At 36.7% G+C, this 24,190-nt stretch overlaps 1 protein-coding gene across 6 annotated transcripts in view; it reads right to left on the bottom strand.

Annotated features, from left to right (window-relative positions):
- LOC131077866 (uncharacterized) overlaps window positions 1-23,018 on the bottom strand; it is a 31,100-nt gene extending 8,082 nt beyond the window's left edge. Inside the window, exons 1-2 of one of the 6 annotated variants that reach the window (XM_058015465.2) lie at window positions 22,788-23,018; window positions 22,156-22,272 (exon numbers count right to left, since the gene is read on the bottom strand). In XM_058015465.2, the coding sequence (XP_057871448.1) occupies window positions 22,156-22,227 (72 nt within the window). In that variant the 5' untranslated portion in view covers window positions 22,228-22,272; window positions 22,788-23,018. Of the gene's footprint in view, window positions 1-22,155; window positions 22,273-22,430; window positions 22,450-22,482; window positions 22,654-22,776 lie in introns of those variants that run through there. The other 5 variants (XM_058015459.2, XM_058015467.2, XM_058015486.2 and 2 more) reach the window with 5 other exon arrangements.
- Window positions 23,019-24,190: the final 1,172 nt, after the last annotated feature.

Here is a 24,190-nt window from a genome sequence, read left to right on the forward strand (position 1 = left end):
TTTTGTTATAACATCTATATGCTTTGCTTTGAATTGAATAACCAAGAAATATCCCTTCATCACATCAAGGATCAAACTTTCCAATTGAATCATCTATTTTGATATAGAATTTACTTCCAAAAATTCTGAAATATTTAACAGTAGGTATATGTCCAAACCATAATTCATAAGGGGTCTTACCGGTTTCACCTTTGATGTGAACTCTGTTGAATGTGTAGACTGTTGTACTCACTACTTCTCTCCAGTAGATGTGAGGCAATTTAGCTTCCATCATCATAGATCTTGTTGCATCTAAAATGGTTATGTTCTTTCTTTCCACTACTCCATTTTGTTGAGGAGTCCGAAGTGCAAATAACTGTCTCCTAATTTCATTTGTCTCACAATAACTGTTAAATTCATGAGAAGTGAACTCGCCGCCTTGATCTGATCTTAGACATTTGATTTTCAATCCAGTTTTTGTTTCATCCTTTGCTTTAAAGATCTTGAATTTCTCAAAGGCTTCAGACTTCTCCCTTAGAAAAGCCACACACATCATTCTAGAATAGTCATCAATAATCAGCATGAAATACTTATCACTTTGAAAGCTTCTAGTCCTTGCTGGACCACATAAGTCAGTGTGAATCAAATCAAGTACATCATTAGATTTATCATGTATGCTCTTAAAAAAAGTTCTAACTTGCTTTCCCAATTGACATTCCTTACATACCGGATTATGAGGCTTCATGATCTTAGGTATATCTCTAACTACCTTAGTTGAACTGATCTTAACAATACAATCAAAATTAACATGACACAACCTCTTATGCCATAACCAGCTCTCATCAATATGAGCAATCAAACATGTCTTATTACCAGTGTTCAAGTGAAAGATATTACCTCCAGTCTGAATACCGGTTCCAATCTCCAAACCAGTTTTGTTAATGATTTTGCATTTTCTATCTTTAAACTGAAGTTGGAAACCTTTGTCCACCAATTGACCAACACTCAAAAGATTATGCTTTAAACCTTCTACATAATAGACATTATCAGTATTATGTTTGTCAACCAGAGAAATAATACCTACCTTTGATCATACATGCTTTGTCATCTCCAAGTCTGACTTGACCGCCATTGTATTCTTGCAGGGACAAAAAAATTATTTTATCTCCAATCATATGATGTGAGCATCCACTATCAATTACCCATTCATCCTTATCTTCAACTTTTTCTACCAGGGCCTTTTCTTCATTCATGATAGCCGATTCCGGTTCATCTTCCTTTAAAACATAGAACACCCATTCCTTTCCATTGCTGGATCCACTAGCAAAGTCTTCTACCGGTTCATTTTCGGAGTCATCACATCCTCCTTCCTCATCCGCTATGTAGCATTGATTACTTTTCTTGAATCTATATATGTTCTGGTTAGGCTTAAATGATTTCTTAACTCTCTTCAAATCTTGCATTCCTTTCAGGACATCTAGATGCAAAATGACCAATCTTATTACATGCAAAACATTTAAAAGGTGTTTTTCCTTCATACTTACTTCATGTCGGTCCTTTAGGTACTCTTCTAGCAAATAAGGCTTCGAGTTGCTCAAATTCTTCATCTTCTTTCCTCATATCTTCCAATTCTTTTGCATATAGGGCTTTCCAATCACTTTTGCCGATAGATGATGATGATGATGATGATGATGATGGATGAAAAGCAAGTGAAGACTTTACAACTCCAGAAGATCCAAATTCTTCAAGCTCAAAAGCAAATAATTTCCCAATCAGAATGTCTCTATTAATTGAAGTATTAGCCATTGTTCTTAACTCATTAATTGTAGTTGCCTTCATCTTGTAAGTCAGTGGAAGGGCTCTCAAGACTTTGGAAACTATTTCATCTTCACTCAGAGATCCTCCACAACATTAAATTCCCATAACAATCTCATTTACGCTTTCCATAAACACAGCAAATCTTTCATTATCTTCCATCTTCAAGTTTTCATACCTTACTCGGTAACCACCAAGTTTAGCAATTTTGACAGTAGGATCACCTTCATTCAGAGTTTGCAATTTATCCCACATAACCTTTGTCGATGATATATCATTCAATCCCATGATTTGCTGATCAATAAGTGCACACAAGAGGGCTTCTCTAGCTCTGCAATCATTTTCAATATTCTTATCCAAGTCTGCAGGAGCAAGATTGTCGGATCATAAGGTGTGTATCCTTTCTCAACGATCTCCCAAATATCCTTGCCAAGACATCTAAGATGAGTCTCCATTCGGATTTTCCATATCCCATAATTTGTTCCATCAAGCTTAGGGATTTCTCTTTTGAAAATAGTTGCCGGTGGATTTGAAGTGTTAGCTGCCATAGGATCTACCTCAAGCGGTTTAGCTTCTGCAAAAGAGCACCAAAGCTCTGATACCAATTGTTAGGATAACCGGTGAACAACTGAGAGGGGGGGGGTGAATCAGTTGTTAACAGATTATATCAATTAATCCACTTAATAACCTTTAACCGGATCACATAAACATTAAGTACCGGAATAGTAGAAACAAATACCGGTAAGCAATAAAACTTAACAATGAAACAGACTATCCTTGCTAAACGGTATCTGTTACAACCATTACATAACATTTAATGCTTGACCAATGATAAAATTGTATTGCTTGGACACATGTCCTCTCTGGAAAAATCGACCAATGGATAGCCGGGGTAGGTACACCGGAGTTTGTGCCACATTCCATGAGTTAGGTACATCGAATCTGGACATGCTGAGGTGGACTACACTGACTGGATGAGCGATGACTAGGATGCCACCTCATTTGACACTTGGAACTTGGTAGATATTCAACTTGATGTTGTTGAGAAGCTAGCTTTGATTAACTCTTCTAAAATTATTTGCTTCTTCAACGAGCCCTTGCCCTAACTCCATGTGTCCTTGATGTGTAGGATGATGATGTACCTCGCCTTGGAACGCTGGATTGAAAGAGGTCGCCCCTGTCCTGGCTTGATCGTCCCGACGAAGACCGTCCTTGATCCGACTTGATTTTCCTTGATGAGATCTCCATTTGATGCCTACACAACATTTCAAAATTAGTAACATGATTTTGCAATGAATAACTAGATTAGAGATTAAATTTAGGAAACTTCATAATAAGTCCTTGAGTTATCATTTCCTAAAAAACGATTGGGCTACTGGAATTCAAAATTTGAAGGCTATGACGATCAACAATCAAAATCAAAACAATAAATCCATATCGCCATACCTCACTTGAGAGCTAACTCTAGAATGCAAAACAAGGAATTTGCCTAGGCAAAATTAATGTTTGAAGCCTTTTCCATGTGATCTTCAAGCGAACGTCCTTCCTATCAACTTCGTCACCCTTGGGGTCTTTGATGTGATCTTCAATATTTTTGGCAAGTTCGCCTTAACTCTAACTTCAAGCTCGCACTCCCCTTTGAAGATAATTTCGCACCTTGTCTTCTCCAAAATCGCATATGAAAGAGGATAAAATGATGATTTGAAAATGAAATAAACACCTCCCTTTATAGGCGCTCACCTTCACATTGACCCTAAGGCCGACTTTTATAATATAGCAATCAAAAACAAATTAAATAAAAAAACAAGGCCGACTCTTGTAAATAATTGAAAATTAAAACCCAAGCGCCCAATTTGATTTTATAATTAATTAATTTTATGCCTTTATAATTAATTTTTTCGATTTTTTAAATAGGCACAATTAATTAATAAATGTTTTGCGCTATTTTTTAAATGCTATTTAGTTGAATTTTTAATTTATCGATTTTAGCATTTAAAATAAATTCAAAAAATGTTTTAACGCCAAAAATGGAAGAGGTAAGGACACAAACCTATCGCTCTGGGCCCTGACTAAGGGACAGGAGCGAATTATCACCTTGATCTTGATTCTTCTTACTTTTATGTTCAAAACCTCCATCTTTACGTTGAAACTGGCATTTTCGCTAAGAACCTCGAGCTTGATTGATTTGATTTTGTGGATGAGTGCCCTCTAAGGTGGATATCGCCCTGGTCCCTTGGTGAGGGACAGGAGCGAACTTCATGCTTTGGCCAACATTTGCTATCTCTCAAACTTTACTCTTTGTTCATCACCTTGCAAATGATATCCTTGATCTTGCGAACCTTGACTTTGACGTGATCTTGAAGGAAAACGAATGATTTAATGAAAATCGCCCTGGTCCCTTGATGAGGGACAGGAGCGATATAGCTTCCTTGTTCAAATTGATAGTCTTTTGACGCTTGAAACCTTTGCATATCATCATCTTAAGACGCCTTAGACCCTGTGCAACCATGTACAATCTTGACTTGGCATGAATTTTGAATGAATTGGCAAATATGGTGGATATCGCCCTGGTCCCTGACTGAGGGACAGGAGCGAACTTCAATGTCCTGGGCTCATGCTTGCTTCCATCAACTTGTAATTACTTTCATAATGTAGAATGAGGTCCCTTTGATCCCCTTGGACACTTGATGCTTGTTAAACCTTCAAAATCTAGGCCCTTATGAAAATTTCGCTCTGGTCCCTGCCTGAGGGATAGGAGCGAACTTGGACACTTGATGTAATTCTTTCAATATTGGCGACCTTTGATACTTCGTTCTTCATTAAGACGCTTCAAAATGTCCTTGCCACCTTTCACCTTGACTTGGAGTGGTTTTAAACTTGGAGGAAAGGCACATAACTAAGATATCGCCCTGGTCCCTTGATGAGGGACAGGAGCGAATTTGTACTTTCAAGCTCAACTACACTTTGCCATCTTCAAAAATTATCTTCAATGGTCTTGTTGCGCCCCATCTTATTCATCTTTGGCTTGGAAATCATTCAAACTTGGCAAGAAATTCATCTAAGACAAAAATCGCTCTGGTCCTTCAGTGAGGGACAGGAGCGCCCAGGCCAATATAGGTCTCATTTGGTGTCCTTCAATCTTCAATTTTGTCTTCAACGAATCCGTTACATCGTCCTTGCTTGCCTCAAACTTCAAACTTGCTTGCTTTTTGCCCAAAACATGCCTCATGAAGAATTTCGCTCTGGTCCCTGGGAGAGGGACGGGAGCTACAATGGATTTCGCCCTGGTCCTTGACTAAGGGACAGGAGCGATTTTGCATTTTGGTCTATTTTTCCTCATGTTTGTGCCTTCAAATTATATTCAACTGGTAAAAAGCACTTCCTTGGTTCTCCTCAAGTCGTCAAATCGTTCAAATCTTTCAAGGACAAGGAAATTTTGGATTTCAAGCTCCGGTCCTTCAGTGAGGGACAGGAGCGATTTTTGCCCTCCAGGCCCAAATGCTTCACTTTTCACTATGAAATGCCTTTGCTAGGGAAGATATCATCCTGCCTCATGCTATGAATAAAAGTTAATGTCCAAAAAAAGGTCTAAAATTGTGCATATAAAGAAAATCGCTCTGGTCCTTCAGTGAGGGACAGGAGCGAATTTGACCTTCTAGGCAAAAACTTCATCATTTCATTGTTTCTGATCAAGTCTGGATGCTCTATCATGCTCATTTCGTCCTTCACCATGCCTTTGATGTCTCAATTCGTCCAAACACGGTCAGGAATGGCTCAAATAAGTGTTATCGCCCTGGTCCCTTGGTGAGGGACAGGAGCGCTTCGCCTTGGTCCTCCTGGGAGGGACAGGAGCGAAATTCGCTCTGGATCCTCAGTGAAGGACAGGAGCGAAATTTGACTTTTCGAACTCTCTATCAGGACAATTTTAATGGAATATAACATTTAAGTATAAGAAAGAAGAAACATTTCCTTATACTTTAAGTTATATTCCATATATACTTTCAGGATGTTTGAGAGTGGTTTCAGAACTCCAGGAGTTATATTGCAAAATCTAGTTTTTTGAGGTCTTTCAGTTTCCAGACTTAGTCAAATTTCAGGATCAGGGCATTCCAGACTTAGCCAAATTTCAGGATCAGGACATTCAGACTTAGCCAAATTTGCTATCCTATTGATCTCCCCGACAACACTCAAAATGCAAAGGCTTAACTAACAAAACCCTAAAAGACCTAGAAAACAAACCCTAAAAAGCAAAAAACATGGGTCCCCATTTGCAATGGGGCGATGTGTGAAAACGTCACAACAGAACCCTACCTTCACATCAGCATCGCATATAGGAATAATTTTGTCTAGCCTTTGCACGTACCAATTTGGATCCATTGCTTAGGCAGCCATGTGTAAGCGAGTGTTGAGCTTCTCCAATTGGCAATTAATGATTGGTTGAATCTACTCATTGTAGAACGCTAATGTGGGGTCTTTCTCTTCCACAAGAGCCTTCATTTGGCCAAGCATACTAGCAATGCACACATACACCTCCCCAGAGTTGGGTGAATTTGCATCCCCATATCTAATAACTATGAAAATTGGAGTAATGATGCCAACAATGTATTTGCATCAGCCCAAAAATTATCACTCTTTACCACCTCCTTCACCCTTCTCCCCTACTTTGACTTAGAATTGAGTCATCAATAACATTCTACTATCATGACCATTAGTTGCAATGTCTCTTGCAACTCAAGCATCCTCTCCAAGAGAATGAAGGATGATGCATATCTAGTCCCCACAAGTTTCAAAAACCTCTTATAGGTCTTAAAGAGTGCATGTGAAGTCTGGTGGTTGCAGTTAAACATACGCACATCTCTAGCACCATTAACCACATCTTTGATCGATGTAACTAAGTTCATGGCCTTGAGTGCATTATTCATGGCATGCACACAACATTGAGTCCACCAAATATGCATGTAGGCTACCTCAATCAATTTTCCTGCAGCCTTGTACACATGCAGCCTCAGTCACTACTTGTGCCATATTCTCTAGCCCAATCTCCTCAATAGCACCTCTAAGTATTTGGAACTGAAAATCAACATCCTTGTGGTGCTCTAAACAATCAATAGCCCTAAGTAAGGGCCCTCTCTATATGTGACCATGATGTTAATGAGTGGACGATGTTGATGCCACCAATCCATGATTATGCTACATCCACTAGTAACACAAGTAGTTTTCATTTTCTCCATTAGAATAATAATCTTGGAATAGTTCTTATCCAAGATTGTTGTCCTCGACTTTGTCTCCAGTGGTGACACATATGATGGTCCTGCTCTAATTATTTTTGCCACAGCCTCCTCATGATAATGAGAGCAAACCACATGGAATGAAATGCCATTGGCAAAGAAGAATTTGCCAATGGCATCATCAACCTTATCTTTGTTCTGCCATTAAAATTTAGTACCCAGCTTATTATTACTATTTGTGTTATATAAATATATTCATAAGATTATATATAGCAAAGAATCAGGTTTCATCATTCATGCAATTGATACATCCCACATGTATAGTTGCATTAGCATACACCTAATTAATAATGTTCATTCACTTAGTAGAGACCATCTCCCCAAGCTGAAAAGATAACTTGTATATATCATAGCAGAAAAAATCAGTTCAAGAATAAATCAGCGAACCAAAATATTTAAAAGAAAATCAAAATATTGGGACGACTTAATTGGGGAAATTTTGGATTTTCAAACAAGGCAAAAAAAAAAAAAAAAAAAACTGCTGTTTCTCAATTTAAGAGCATTTACTCAGATAGTGATGTAGAAATGAGAGTTTTACCCCATGAATTTTGCAATATAGATTCTTCCTTCGTTGACATTTGTATTGCCAATTACATTGCATTGTGCATAAATCGTAACTATATATTCAACTTTCCAATTACAATCTATTTTGTGCAAAACATTCGTGAGAGTTTTTCTTTTAATTATATCCTAGTGTTTAAAGTAGTCCATCAGACTGCAGAATGATGTTAATGGTACAGTGATGTAGAAATGAAAGTTTTACCCCATGAATTTTGGAATATAGATTCTACCTTCATTGATGTTCATATTGCCAATTACACTGCATTGTGCATAAATGGTAACTATATATTCAAATTTCCAAATGAATCTACTTTGTGCAAAACATTAATGAGAGTTTTTCTTTTAATTATATCCTAGTGTTTAAAGTAGTCCATCAGACTGCAGTATGATGGTAATGGTATGCTTTTGAAAGTGAGTGACCAAGTTTCAAATCCCACCCCCATGATAAGGCAGCATACCACCCACCTGATGGATTCCCCATTAATGGGGAGTAATGTCAGTTATAAAATCATGGGCACATTAAAATGTTTAAATGCCCATCCTTGAAAAAGTGCCACATTTAAGCTAGGGATTGATGATGTCCACAATTAACCCCAGCAAAAAAATTCTATTAATAATATACTTGGTAGAGAATATTAATAAATTTAAACATAAAATGCCTATATAGAATTTAAACACAAAATATAAATATTAGATTAGATTTAAATATAAGAAATCTAATAAATTGTAATCAAATAAAAAAAATGTTTATTAAAAAATAAAAAACAAAATCTAAATTTGATAAATATATACAAAGAGCAACCCCCATGGTTGCAGTTTTCCTATCAAAAAATAAAAATCTAACAAAATTTAACTTAATAAAGTTTAAGTTTTTAACCAAACAAAGATCTCAAAAAAACTAATTCAAAGCCAAAGGTGTTGATTGAAATGATTAGCAAAAAAAAATAAAAATGTTTATAAATAATAAAAAAACCAAATCTAACTTTGATAAATATATACGAAGAGCAACACCCATGGTTGCAGTTTACCTATCAAAAAAAAATAAAAATCTAACAAAATTTAACTTAATAAAGTTCAAGTTTTTAACCAAATAAAGATCTCCAAAAAAACTAATTCAAAGCCAAAGGTGTTAATTGAAATGACTAGCAACAGGAGAGACAACAACAGAGGAGAAAAAAAGGTAAAAATGGCAGCAGAGAACGATTGACAACACCCAGCATCTAACAAGTTTGATTACACCCGGTTCCCTAACCAAACAATCAAACAACAACAAATCACATGCCAAACTCAAAGAACAATAGCAAACTTGACAACACCCAATTCATGCCATTACAATCCACCCTTTTCTTGCATTGTAGTACACCTCTCAGTATAACAAATTCTCAATTTTGTAGCAATTTGAATGTGTACCAAACCTACCATCCATAAGTAAAGAACTCAAGCACATTATACAAAGTAACAACAAAAAATTGATTTCACTCCACATGATGATCTAATGACCTGTGCACCAGGCTCAATTTTCTGTAAGAAATATAGATTGAAAGGTCCTATTGGGACTCAATATTTTAGTGTCAAAAATTATACATTGAGTCCTAGTTTCTTTGCACACTTGGGCCTCATTTTTCCCATTAATTATACATAATCTACGAGATCCTCAAGGGGCCACTTTGATTAAATAGGCTGTGTGTTGTGTTAGTTTCCAGAAAAATTACCTAAAATATATCATGTATTTTCATGTGCAAAGTTGAAGATTTTGGAGGTTCAAGAACCTCTTAAACCTCTAAGCAAGTTCAAAAGTTGTCCAAAGTTCCAATGCTGAATGAAAAGAAAATATCTTTAGTGTTGTGTCTGCACTTTTGAAGGTTCAAGAACCTTTTGAACCTTGTAACAAAGTTCAAAGGAATGCAAAAGCTCCAACATGCACGTGAAGAAGACAAGGAGAGGCTTGGTGTCAGCAAGTTCACAGGTCCTTGAACTCACTGAATTGCCAACCAAGTTTGGTGGTTAAGGAAATTGGCAACAAAGAAAGAAATCGGCTAGGGTTTTTGGGACTATGGACTTGATTGTCCAAGCATGCCTTTTCCCCAAGGTTCAAAGGTCCAAATTTCTTTTGTTTTTGTTATATTTTCGAACTTTCAATTCCCTTCATGCCACCCACCTAATATTTGACTTTTCCTTTATACATATTGGCCCAACAAACTTTTCCCTATCCAAGTACCTAGCATGAGCTATAAGTCACCCTCAATCCTCAGCATTCTGGAAATTTGAACAACTTTTCAAGGTTGTCATTTCAGACCTTCCCCATTCCACACACATTTACAATATATGTTCCCCTCCACCTTTGACTCCCGACGTCCCAACCAAGGGAAGAGGTATGGATTCTTCCAGAACCCTGAAAATTCATAACTACAACCAGTTTTTCGTCATCTTTCCACCTATTCGCCAAAGTGGCCCAAAAAGCCACACATGTTGAAAAAAGTCTTGATGAGCCCAAAAGGTACTGATAGCTAACAAAAACATCATTTCACCACCCAAGAATGATCATCCATGGTTTTTGCACGATTTTGAAGCAATTTCCAACAGCAGAAACCAAAAGGCAGTTAAGGTTCTGTATATTAGCTGATTTGACCTGCACCTACTCACATTCATTCAAACAATTGTTTTTGTACTCTAATCTCACGAAGCAGAACAAATGAATGCCACAGCCATGGAAAAATTAATGCAGGTGGCTGATTCGTTACAGGGACCAGATTTCCATGCCATTCTCAAGTGGAATATGATGTTAATGGCTTGGATTCACCATTAATGCTCAACAATGACCTCTACAACTAGTTGATGTGATTTGATCGAACACCACAATGAGAATTTGTGTTACAAGTATGGATTCGATGAGGAAAAAGAAATAAAATGACTCTCCTAAGCTTAATGTGTATGCTAAGGTTTTTAAAACCCAATGTCTTCATGTCATGTTCAAATTGATTTGCAGCAAATTTTGCAAATCCATTTTGGCTCTGCATACTCAAGCTTCCCTGCCATCATCACACAAAGTAATAGAAATCGAAATGATAAATATTTTCTTGCCGTTTGAGCTCCACTGCAAATCCCAACAGTGTTGTTCTCACGTGTAGGCATTAAAAGCAGCCACAGTGATGGTTAAAGCGACCGTTGTAATACTCTTCTACCTTCTTTCCTCAATTCATTCTAGTTTCCAAGGCCAAAGATATATAGGTATGCAGGTTTTCTTATCTGTATGGGTTGGTCACTTTGGGATTTTCATTGTAATTGTGCAGAACTGTCTAGGGTTTTCAATTTCTAATAGTGTGTCCATCATATAGTTGCTCTCCAAGTTACAGAGAAATAGCTACTGTAGCATATGCTTGTAACTGATATCTCCTTGCCTAGGCATCAGCGTTCTAGTGGGTTTTTAAGGTTTTGAGATTCAACACACCTTCACCTTGTAAACTATATGATTGTCTTTTACCTGTTATAGATGAATACTGATGGATTCAAAGAGGGATTGTTAAGCAAAACTATTAATTGGCATAATATCTCTAATGTTCCTCATTGATTCCTGTTTGAAATGGTCAAGCACTACTATATCACCCAATAAGGCACAGGTCTCTAAAGATCCTGACCCTCCAGACTCATTAAAAAGAGAAAATCTTTTACTAGTTTTATGAAATTAGAAGTAGGACAGTTCTCAATGTTGTTAATGATTCAAGGAGATAACCAAGGTAAACGTCGAGTGAACTTTGCGCTATCATATGTTTAGGGAATCATACACAATATTGTATACCTTGGTATATGAATGACGTATTGAAGAGAAATCAGATTTTATTAACTGTAAATTGCTATCACCTTACAACATATGATGCAAGGCATAAAACCTGCTATAATAGATCTTTTGTCACTGGTGTTGTCTTAGTGACAAATTTTAGGGGTTAAGGGCACAACTGGTGGTTAAAGTTGCAGTGTAATACACTGATCAGTCATCCAGAACTGTTATGTTAATTTGTTTTAGTGAACTTTAAGAAAACCATCCTGGGTTAAGCTAAAGCCCAAAGAACGTGAGAGTTTACCCACACTCATAGTTACTCTTTAACCTTCTTGCCTTCTTGAATCTGTAGATGAGTCTCTCTTTACCTTCTTGATGACAAACCCCTGGCCTTGAAGGTGAAGAAAAGCTCTAGATTTTGGACATGCTGTTTTAGGACCTTACAAGTTCCACAGTAGTGAATTAATATTTAATAATCATGAAAGCAGGGGATTTCAAAAGGAAACCTTATATGTTGAATATTTGCATAATTCAGCACACTAGAAGCAACAAGGGAGCATGTTATGAGAATCAAGATGAATTAGAAAGAATAGAGGAGCCAAAACAAGCTGTTTGAAACTAGTTTTACTGCATATCAACAAAAAAATTTAATTGCTTTCTGCAATGGTGACAATCATTTGTTATTTACAAATAATTATTAGATCAATATTTTAATAAGCTGTACCCAATAATGTGCTTGGCAGATCTAGGATGAAAGAACCTAAGGTGTGGAGAATTGTTGGTTAACAGATTTATCACCTAACTCTATATTCTCACGTCCACAAAGGTGACAAATGTAACCATAGTTGAACCAGCGTGAACAAACTATCTACTGACTGAATCTGCTTATTTTACAAGGTGGCAGCTACCTTCTCATGATATTCAATGAATAAAAATTAACTGAAATGCTTTTAACCAGAAAGCTTTGAAAAGGCATGGCATAAAATACAAACACTTTTTAAGATTTTTCAAGATTTTGAAACAACTAGATTGCCACAAAAGACCATTCACAGATAATATTTTTGCAGCAACAGAAAACTGAAACCATTCACCATCTCAAATATAAATTCATTCACTAATAACCATTCAAAAGAACAGAAAGCATCCACACATCATAATTCAAAGATTACGAATATCTGAAACCACCAGCAAATTTTCTATAATCAAAACAGTAAACAGAAAATATGCTTAAAGAAGTTTTTTGTTCTTAAGAGTAAATTGTTCTTAAGAGTAAATCAAAGTTTGCACAAAAGATCCTTCAAGATCTACTAATCTACTTATTTATAACTATTACCCTAAGTCTTTTCCATTTTCAAGAAATGGTTTCTTTAAAGATAACGGTCTTGAACATGACCCTTCTCAAAACAAAAAAAGTCCTACTAAGCAACGAAATCCAAAACACATCGCAAGACCACAAGGCTATAAAGTCATGGACTCAAGTTCCAGCATCGGGTGTCGGGTGTCGTTCTGCAATTTGTTTATCAATCTCGTCTGCTATTTCCTCTTCTTCAATCAATGTCAGAAGGATATCTGTAAACTCTTCCTCATCGAATACAGTAGCTCAGAAAAAGTCAGACAGATTCAAAAGGATATCCCCCTGCAATTCCTTAAGGTCCGGCTGCACCACAGGGCCTTTCTTAGCTTTAAGCACCATCTTGTTGAACTCAATTATTCGGTTTTCTTCCTGCTACGAGCTTGTCCAGCAAGTGTTGTTCTTGATTTTCAGCTTGCTCTGCAATCTTATCTAATATGGTGATGGCCTTCCTATATTCAATGAAATCAGTTTGCGCTTTCCATGCAAAAGACCGTAACTGTCGGACTATATCCTCCTCCTTCTCTGGCCAATTCAAATCTGGGTTGTGAAACAGCAGCTCACCGTCATGAAACAAAACCATTCTGATACGGGCGAAATCATGACAATTTCCTCTTCTTAGCTATCTTTAATGTTTTCTGCGAAATAGCAGCATCAAATGTAATAACACATGCCACCACCTTTTTCGTGTCCTTAGTTGCTTAATTGCCATTAATGACGGTACTTCATAAATCTTTCCTTGATTTGTTCCCTGGAAGTAGTGCATGACGTGTCAGTTGATGAGGCAGAAAGAAGAACGACAAGAAGCAGTTATTCTACCAACCTGACAGGCTCATTTAATTTCGGCAGCGTTCGAGTATGATTCTATCCCTTTTCCACTCATGTGGCCACCTGAACAAGTTACAGAAATAACTTGAAATTACATCACCAAAATGTCCTTACTTGGAATCGGAGATGTCCCTTTAAGTCTCGAGGAAGCCCAGCCTTGATCACAACACAAAGGATGTCGAAAAATCAAAAGATCGAATAAGTTCACAGCTATCAAACTCTTTCGAAAGCAACCACAAGTCTGACTTTCTAATGGCGCTGACTTTATGCAGACTTCCCTAAGCATGTCGGGTGATCGAGTGGTTCTATAAGTTTGGAACCTCGAGAAAGAAGATAGGAAATTCAGAAAGGCCGAGACAAGAGTGAATGGAAAAGTAGCGGAGGGTAATGACTTATCAAAAGTTTAAAAATTTATAGGTAACATATAGGCTCTGAATGGGGACTAGGACTAACAGGACGCAGAGAACTGCAGAACTCAGACTAGTGCATGGAAAATGGGCAATAGAGTCAGGTGCGATAGAAGGAAAGGGTGCTGCTTAGCAGTAGGGTGGAGAGGCTACTGGGCAGAAACTCAACATTAACAAGCCAAAACTTGAAAGTGAAACAAATTACACCTACGACAAGCCAAAAACAGAACCTAAATATGTACACGGCCATAAGGGCCTTATGGTAAATATTATTCAAGCGAAACCATTTGTGGGCTGAGAGAAATGTATACCTGTGTGAAAAAGAGGGCTTTGGACACAAGATGAACAACGCCCGATGGTGATTTTGAGACCAAGCTTCCGATTACAGCTACACAAAAGTTGGTAGATGCATTCATGCCCAAACAACCACTCTTCATGATAGACTTTTGGAACCGAACACTTTACCTCTTCATGACTTGCTTGGGGTAACTGACAATAATTCTTCTGAAAAGATTTAACCAATGCATTTTGTCTCTGATCATACACCTCCCAACTCTGTTTTAAGACATCATTGCAGCTATCATGGCCCTCTATGTAGACTTCACATGGCGACGGCTTAAGACTTTCAACAGTTGAGGATTTATCAGTTGTTTCATTAACAGACAAATAATCATCTACAAGGGTCCTGAGGTTTGGACTCGGGAACTGAACATCTCCACTTCACATCTCTTGCATAATAGCATAAAGAAAGGAATTCATTGCCATCAGAGCTATCCTCAAGGACACATTTCTCAAGCTCATCAGAATTATGGAGGGATGGCAGTTGTTTTACCGACTGAGGGCTTATCACTTTGAAAAGAAGGTTATCTCTAATCTTGGCATCCTCATAGGATTCTACAAGGTAATACAGGGGATTTAAAGGCTTCCATTTAATCCCTATCCCCTGTGTAGGGGACTGCTCTTTGGAAAAGGAGAGGAAATCTTCTTTGAGTGCTACGTCCTACACAAAGCCAACGAAGTTGATAAGAGGGTCTTCAGAAAGAGAATCTTTTCTTGGCTTAACCAAAGTCAGAAAAGGACTATGACATTTGATTGTCATATTCCAAAAGCATAGGATCGAACCTAGGGAGTATTTCATCTTCCCTTGCATACAGGAGCCCATCTTGGAGAGTGACTTTGGCGTTTTTTCCTTCCTTTCAACTCCACCAAAAATGTTTATGAACTTTTCCAGAGCCAGCTTGAAACTAAGCCCTTTTGAATTCTTCTGATGTCTTCTCTTCTTCAAAGGTACCTAGCGATAGTTCTTCAGGCTCGACTTTACACTTTCCATCAAATGTACTTCTCTCCTTTGCTGCCCTTGTCGGCCCCATGACATGGACACTTCAAACAATCCAGCTTCGGAAATCCTTCCTACACTCATTCCTTAACAGTGATACATCCATATCTCTTATTTCAATTAATTTATTTTTCTTTACAAATATTCACAAGAAAAGACAGTCATGGACTAACTTTCTCTTTCAAGCGTTAACCATGTATTAATTTAGGTCTTGCCACAAAACCCTCCTCTAGGTCTTTACAAACAAAGTCGCCAATCTTCTTGCCAGAATACGTTTAAAATGTTTCCAAGGGCACACTAGTTTTCATAAATCTTCTAATTTCTTTCAATTTTCCCCAGTAGAGTCGCCAAAAATCTATTGGTTAACAGATTTATCACCTAACTCTATATTCTCACGCCCAAAAGGTGACAAATGTAACCACAATTGAACCATCCTGAACAAACTATCTACTGACTCATTCTCTGCTTAGTTTACAAGGTGGTAGCTACCTTCTCATGATATTCAATGAATAAAAATTAACTGAAATGCTTTTAACCAAAAAGCAAATAAGGAAAGAGCTTTTAACCAAAAAGCTTTAAAAAGGCATGCATAAAATACAAACACTTTTTAAGATTTTTCAAGATTTTGAAACAACTAGATTGCCACAAAATACCATTCATAGATAATATTTTTGCAGCGACAAAAAACTGAAACCATTAACCATCTCAAATATAAATTCATTCACTAACAACCATTCAAAAGAACAGAAAGCATCCACACATCATAATTCAAAGATTACGAATATCTAAAGCCACCAGCAAATTTTCTATATTCAAAACAACAAACAGAAAATATGCTTAAAGAAGTTTTTTGTTCTTAAGAGTAAATCAAAATTGCCCAAAAGATCCTTCAAGATCTACTAATCTACTTATTTATAACTATTACCCTAAGTCTTTTCCGTTTTCAAGAAACAGTTTCTTTAAAGAAAACGGTCTTGAACATAACCCTTCTCAAAACAGAAAAAGTCCTACTAAGCAACAAAATCTAAAACACATCACAAGACCACATGGCTAAAAGTCACGTACTCGGGCTCCAGCATCAAGTATCGGGTGTCGTTCTGCAATTTGTTTATCAATCTCGTCCATTATTTCCTCTTCTTCAATCAATGTCAGAAGGATATCTGTAAACTCTTCCTCGTCGAATACAGTAGCTCGGAAAAAGTCGGACAGATTCAAAAGGATATCCCCCTGCAATTCCTTAAGGTCCAACTGCACCACAGGGCCTTTCTTAGCTTTAAGCACCATCTTGTTGAACTCAATTATCCAAGTTTCTTCCTGCTGCGAGTTCGTCCAACAAGCGTTGTTCGTGATTTTCAGATTGCTCTGCAATCTTATCTAATATGGTGATGGCCTTCCTATATTCACTGAAATCAATTCATGCTTTCCATGCAAAAGACCATAATTGTCGGACTATACCCTCCTGTTCCTTCTCTGGCCAATTCAAATTTGGGTTGTGAAATGGCAGCTCACCCTCATGAGGCAAAACCATTCTAATACAAGCAAAATCATGACAATTTCCTCTTCTTAGCTATCTTTAATGTTTTCTACAAAATGGCAGCATCAAATGTAATAACGCATGCTGCCACCATTTTCATGTCCTCAGTTGCTTGATTGCCATTAATGATAGTACTTTGTAAATCTTCCCTTGATTTGTTCCCTGGACGTAGTGCATGACATGGAAATTGATGAGGCAGAAAGAGTAACGACAAGAAGCAGTTATTCTCCCGACTTGATAGGCTCATTTAATTTTGAGCGGCGTTCGAGTATGATTCTATCCCTTTCCCACTCATGTGGCCACCCAACCAAGTTACGAAAATACCTTGAAATTACATCACCAAAATGTCCTTACTTGGAATAAGAGATGTCCCTTAAAGTCTCAAGGAAGCCCAACCTTGATCACAAGACAAAGGATGTCGAAAAGTCGGAAGATCGAATAAGTTCACAACTATCAAACTCTTTTGAAAGCAACCACAAGTCTGACTTTCTAATGGCGTTGACTTTATGCAGACTTCCCTAAGCATGTCGGGTGATCAGGCGGTTCTATAAGTTTGGAACCTCACGACAGAAATTAGGAAATTCAGTAAGGTCGCGACAAGAGTGAATAGAAAAATAGAGGGGGGAAACGACTTATCAAAAGTTTGAAAATTTATAGGTAACAAGAATAAACCCACTAGAGGTTGGTTATGCTCAATACTGATGGAGATGCAAAAGGAAATCGTGGATTAGCAAGAGAAAGCATTTTTCAAGCTAATGATGGACCACCTCTGTTAATATTTCAGTCCACATAGGATTCCATACAAATAACAAGGCAGAGACAATAACTCTCTTAGAAGGAATAAATAGACTAAGGAAAACAGATGCCAAAAGACTTCTGGTGGAAAGGGACTCAACTAATTGATGAAGCAAACAAAATGGCACAGTTCAATGACTGGTGGATAAACAATACCATTCAAGATATTAAGATGCAAACAAAGAATCTCAAGATCTCAAGCCAAAATATCAAGAGAACGTGAATACATCGCAAACATAGTAGTCCATTGCAAGGTGGAAAAGTGGTATATCTTCACTGAAAAGATGATCTAAACAAAAACAAGCGAAAAGATCAAGATACTCAATGAACTTAGAGAATAGCTTTAAATATGCTTATATTCATGAATTAAATACAAAATATGGTTCCAATTGATCCTCTATGTATTATGACCCCATAAGCATCACAAAAAATGACCTATGAGGTACAACTCATGTGGAATAAATCCATGCACATAATATAAACTCAATACACAATTACAACTACTCGCGATGCATGTGGGATCAAAAAATAAACAAGTGAAAAGACCAAGATACCCAATGAACTCAAAGAATAGTTGTAAATATGCTTGTATTCATGAAATACAAAAAATGATTCCAATTGATCCTCTATTACAACCCCAAGATATAAACATCATGAAAAGTGACCTATGAGGTACAACCCATGTGGAATAAATTCACACTTAAGAAGTCACTACACTATTACAACTCCATGTGATGCATGTGGAGTAAAAACGCATAAAACAAATAATAATTAAAAAGAAAGCTAGGGCACAAGGGTCCTATCATACCCTTCCCCTTCAAAAAGGGTCCAACTCAATGATTGTGCAATGGAAATTTGCTGCTCAAGTTGGTTTAGATGGATATCCTTGGGCAGAACAATTTAAACAAACCCATTACCTTCCATCAAGGTGGTGGGTTTTAATGTTTTGATTTCAGCACAAATGTCTTCCTTCAAACTAACACTAATAAAGATTTTGAAAAAAGTTAACATTTAGCCCACTTGCTCAGTTTGCCAATATTCCAAATAACCTCTAGTAGTCACAAGAAAAAGTGAGTTTGTCTTAATTTGGTTAATGTTCATGTGAAGTACTAGTATTCAGTTGGGACAAATCAAGTGAGTAAGCATTCACAAAATTGATCCCATGTGAGTACACCATATGTTTTCTAACCACTAATCCCATTAAATAGTTTCATGTTCCACAATGAAAGAAGCTATAGAAAATTTGTTGAGTTGTGAGTTCCATTCACAAAATAATATTGTTATGCTCAATGCAACCCACTTGCAAGAACATTGTTGCCAGATTTAAGAAAATCGAATTTAGGTGTGTTAAATGTTCCTCCATGATGTGGTCCGCTCAAAGACTGTTATCTCATGTTAGAACTTTGTCCTATAGATGAATTCCACTCAATTAGAATTGGTGGCCTGTATTATAGTATTTGGCATTGAGTCCAATCAACCAGCTATCAAAGCCATCAATTTTATCTGAGTTGTCCAATTTGGTCAATTGTTGGAGTTGAGCAGAATACATTGACTATTGTTTTGATTTCCTCATCCATCTTTTCCAAGGAAAGGTCTTAAAAGTCATCTAGGTTTTGCTTTCTATGACTAACAAACAAAATAATCATTCAGGTCAGCAAAGGGGGTTACCAAGGAGTTATACCAAAAATGATAAGCACAATGAGAAGATCAAATTGCAATACGTGGCTAATAGGTAGAAAGAAAATTGCACTGTAATAATCACCAAACTCCTCATTGTTTATGTGATTTCTGTCCTCCAAGTTTTTGAACTTTTAGACTACATAAATTTTGAACTCCCAAGAATCAAACATTATGATAATTCAGTTTTGGATGCTATGAGATTCACAATCCACTCTTTCACTATGCCATTTTCCCATCATTGCCTAAGTAGTTACATATCTTCCTCTCAATACTAGGCAATGCTACTCAAATTAGTTAATCACCAACCAAATATGCCTAAAGGCTAAATCCATTCACCAAAAGGACTTTCTAGGCTCAAGTTTGTCTAATCTAAAGGTGATCGCAAATAGTGAATTAGGCCACTATTTTAGAGCTCTAGCTACAAGAGTTCTATTATACCCTTAGTCACACTATCTCATCTCTCAAGTACGAGGAGAGTAGCCTCCTACAACTAGTCAATTACCAATGCACCATAGATTCAAACAATCAATAATGTCCCATGCCTAACTCAATCCTAAATGTCTTTCTAATATTTACCCAAAGGTACATTAGATTCAAACAATCAATAATGTTGCATGCCTAACTCAATCCTAAATGTCTTTCTAATATTACCCAAAGGTACATGGAAGCTCAAGTCCATCTATAAATGTTGTTTGGTGAATCATCTACCACCTCACTTCGCACATTGAAACATGGTTAGTCAATAACAACAGCTCTTTGGTTAGACAAAGTTTCTAACCTACACCACTACTATTGGTAAAAAAATGCTACCAGAAAGCTCTTAGAACCCACAACTTTCACTAGTTTCTAATCACCAAGATCTCATAAAGGCAAGGTGAGAGAATGTGATGAGTAGTTTTAGTAGGCCACTAAAATGTTGTTGTTGCAAAACATCGCCCCACAAAAAGCTTTAACACTACTTGGTATGATATTGCCTACAAAAGATGATCAAAACAAAAAACAACAAGATGCTCAATCAACTCAGAGAATAGCTGCAAATATTCTTAAATTCACAAATCAAATACAACATGTCACAAGCCTCTTGGGGAGGCAACCTCCCTAAGAGCAAAGCTTCCATACAAAAAATGATAAGATGATCCTCTCTTCATTGCAACCCTAAAATATAAGCATAGAAACAACCTTAGGTACAGCCCACATGAGATAAATCCACACATTTAATATGAACTCATTAGACTATGACAAATCCATGCAATGCATATGGGATAAATACACACAAAACAAATAACTATTGAAAATTAGGAAGTATGGGTCTAAAAAAAAAGTTGGGCAAGATGGTTTATACTCATCATTTTCCCTTCTTGGCAATGAAACTACTCTCAGAAAGACTACGCCAAGGCAAAAGAGCTTGCTCTTCATTAGAAATTGTAAAACTAACAATCAAAATAAGGAAAGAAAAGCATTAAAATAATGCTAAGTTCCCTCGATAGTGGCTTTTCATGATTGAATCAAACAGCAAAAATTGATAAAAGAAGAAAGTGTGTGATTAATAAATGCTGAAAACTCCTAGTTTTTTCTTAACTTTCTAGCAATAGGAACAAGCTAAGAGTTGAAGAATGGAAATTGTCCTATGGGCAAATATGTGGAAATATTTTATTATTCAAATTTGTGTCACAATCTTATTTTCCTAATTTAATATGTTTGATACTAACTCAGAAGCAACATCTCACCTACAATTATCCTTGGTCTAAGGTCTCTTAACCCTAGCCCTAGCTAAAAAAGAGTTAATAAATTGAGTTCAACAACTAACACTAACTATTAGGTTATTTCAATATTTTTTTTAACTTACGTTATTTGCATGCCATAATCATGTAGTTACAAGGCTTTTCTTCGAGGGGGTGCATCTTGGGTCAAGGTATCAATTACATTACATATTTGAATATTAGATTGCCATTTCTGATATTTGATCTTTATTAAAGTATTTCTTGGTCATTATCCTTAATCAGTAATCATCGATGTTGGGGGATGTCATATCCATTTAGTTATATAAGATATTTCAATATTGAATTTTTATTTTTAGCATTAACTATTTATAAACACCAATGCTAAAAAGACCAACCCATCCCCAACCTTCAAATACTTGCTTGTCCAAAACTGTAAATTAACTGCTCATCAAGCTCATGAGCGTGACTGAAATCATCAAGCTTATTCTAAATGAACCGTATCACATGTAAACATTGCCCTAGATGACACAAAACCTATTATCAATCATCAAGTTGACACAAGCCAGATCTCAGACTAAGTTAAGAGACTCGCCCAAACTGTGAATCACAATCTTCATTGAACATGTTACAGACAGGTAAAATGTGTGAGTACCACCGCAGGAGAAAACATATATTAACACTCAAAGTCTGATTTATGATTCTGTATCGGGTAGAATATAACTTAGCCACACTAAGCACTCTTTTGCAGAGTGAGATATAAATAATCCTGGCTATTAAAGTAATCATTTTAAAATTTCTTAAAGTGGATCATAGATTATTATTTGAGCTCATGTTTGCACACTTTTGTCAAACACCAATAAGAAGGCTTTCTACTAAACTGTATTCGTATTTATTAACACGATAAAGACATGCTGTGAAATTAAAAATAAGAAATCATCGTAAGTATTAATCGTTCCAAGTCGCTCTAAACGCTTCACGGGCAAGTGAGAATTGATTCCCATGAACCCCCCAAATCTAAAATAGGTGAAAATTAAATTGTAAAGACATATTTCAATACAGCCGAATGTTGTAGTTTAAATGTCTACCTCCTCACGCTCTCGTTTACGTTTCTCCTGAGCGCTCATGCCATTTTTACTGCTAGCCCACCCGTTATCCATATTCACAAATAGCCTTCGCCCCGCGTTTCAATTACTTTACTGAGCCTACAAATTGAAGCATCACAATAAAGTAAGAAAGATACCCTAAATTGCACGCTTCCTGCAGATCAAAAGTTTATTATACAAAATAAATCTAACAAAACTTTAAGGCTTCTGACACTGAAGAAGAACCTATAACATCCTCTAAAAGATAACCTAACTACCAGAACCAAATTCAAAAATTTATAACGCGCGCAGTTGAATCCAAATTTTAACCCCAAAATAGAAGAGGAAAACGCAAAACTAGATGTTCGCAGCCGGCATAAAACATATATTGCTTGAATTTCATAAGATTCGCGATTCAAAACGCAAACACGAGAGTGATAGACCGGCCCTCAAACTAAACCCACGCTGTAGATCACGGGATTCAAAGGCCGGATGTCATGTATAACTAATGGCAGCAACGAAAATTGAACCCCACACCGCATCCGAATATAAGGCACAAGAAAATTCCATTTCGCACTAAAAACAATAAAAAGATAAGCGTTGCACTGGCATTGGCATGCTTACCTAGACTTTACCTCGGAAAGAAAAAGGAAGAAGCGTAAATCTGAAATTGTAATCGCGAGGAGCATTCGAATGAATTTATTTAAACGATAACCTAATCGCGTGGCTTGCCGGTCGGCGGAGAAAACCCGAGAATCACAATGATATTTTGTGTACACGACAAACCTAAATTCACATCTCTACTAACATATGAAAATTGCAAAATGAACTGGTTTGGAACTTCATGATCTATTTTTTATGGATAGATAGATCTATCTTTTAATGTTCACTAGATTAAAAGTACTCTATGGGACAGTCTCCTCTTATTTTGCTAATAGACGTCGGCATCTTGTCTTGGAAAAAATTGTGTTGAAAACTAGCACTCATCATATTGGCATGCTTGTTTCTCATGTCTTTGAAGACATTACAATCAACTCTAATTTGAAGTGTTTTTAGGATTCCATTATTTCATATTGAAAAAAAAAAAAAAAAAAAAACCCTTTTTTTCTATTAAATGTGGAAAAAGTGTTATAAAATGAAATGAAAGAATAGTAGTTGCTTTAGGGTAGGTTTGAAATTTTCTTTTGTGGGTTCATGGAGCAGGGCGTTGGGGTGGAATCGCTTTCGATTTTTAACATTAATTCAAATCTTTTTGCAAAGCAGGAAATTGAAAGGGGTATAAAAAAGTTGGATGTTGGAAAAGCAAAAGACTTGGTTGATCTTCAAGCGGAATATTTGAACTGGGGTTTGAAATCTTTGGCGCCACACATTATGAAAAATTTTAACAACATCATACAACAGGGTTTTCCTAAAGATTGGACTACTAGTCTTGCCATTCCTCTTTTTAAGAGCGGAGATGTCAATAATCCCTCTAATTACAGGACCATTATGATTAACCCTTTGTTTGCAAAGTTATTTGGCAGCATGATAGAGAATAGAATTAGCAAGTGGGCGGAAGAGAATGGTAAGCGGGCAAAAGGGCAAGTTGGTTTCAGACCTAAGCATTCCACAGTTGATCATGGTATCACTTTGAGACATTTAATTGAAAAAAGATGGGAAGAGAAAGAAGAGATCTTCTGTTGTTTTGTTGATTTCAAAAAGGCTTTTGACACGGTTCCTAGGGTTAACTTTGGAAAAGAATGGAAGATCTTGGGATTCCTATTCATCTTAGAGCAGTTGTCCATAGGCTTTATGAGGAGGTTAAAGTCAAAATAAGAACCTCTAATGGTCTCTCTGAAAGCTTTAGAAGCAATATCGGGGTCAAGCAAGGGTGTTCGTTATCTCCTACGTTGTTTGGTCTATACATTGACAAGTTGGAAGAGTGGCTAAACTCTCAAGATGGTGATGGTGTTCGTCTGGGTGAATTTGTGATAAAAAATTTGCTTAATGTGGATGACCTCATTCTTATTGCTAAAACAACTCTTGGTTTGCAAGAGCA

This window comes from Cryptomeria japonica, chromosome 6 (genome assembly GCF_030272615.1).
Source record: "Cryptomeria japonica chromosome 6, Sugi_1.0, whole genome shotgun sequence".
Taxonomy (NCBI): Eukaryota; Viridiplantae; Streptophyta; class Pinopsida; order Cupressales; family Cupressaceae; genus Cryptomeria; species Cryptomeria japonica.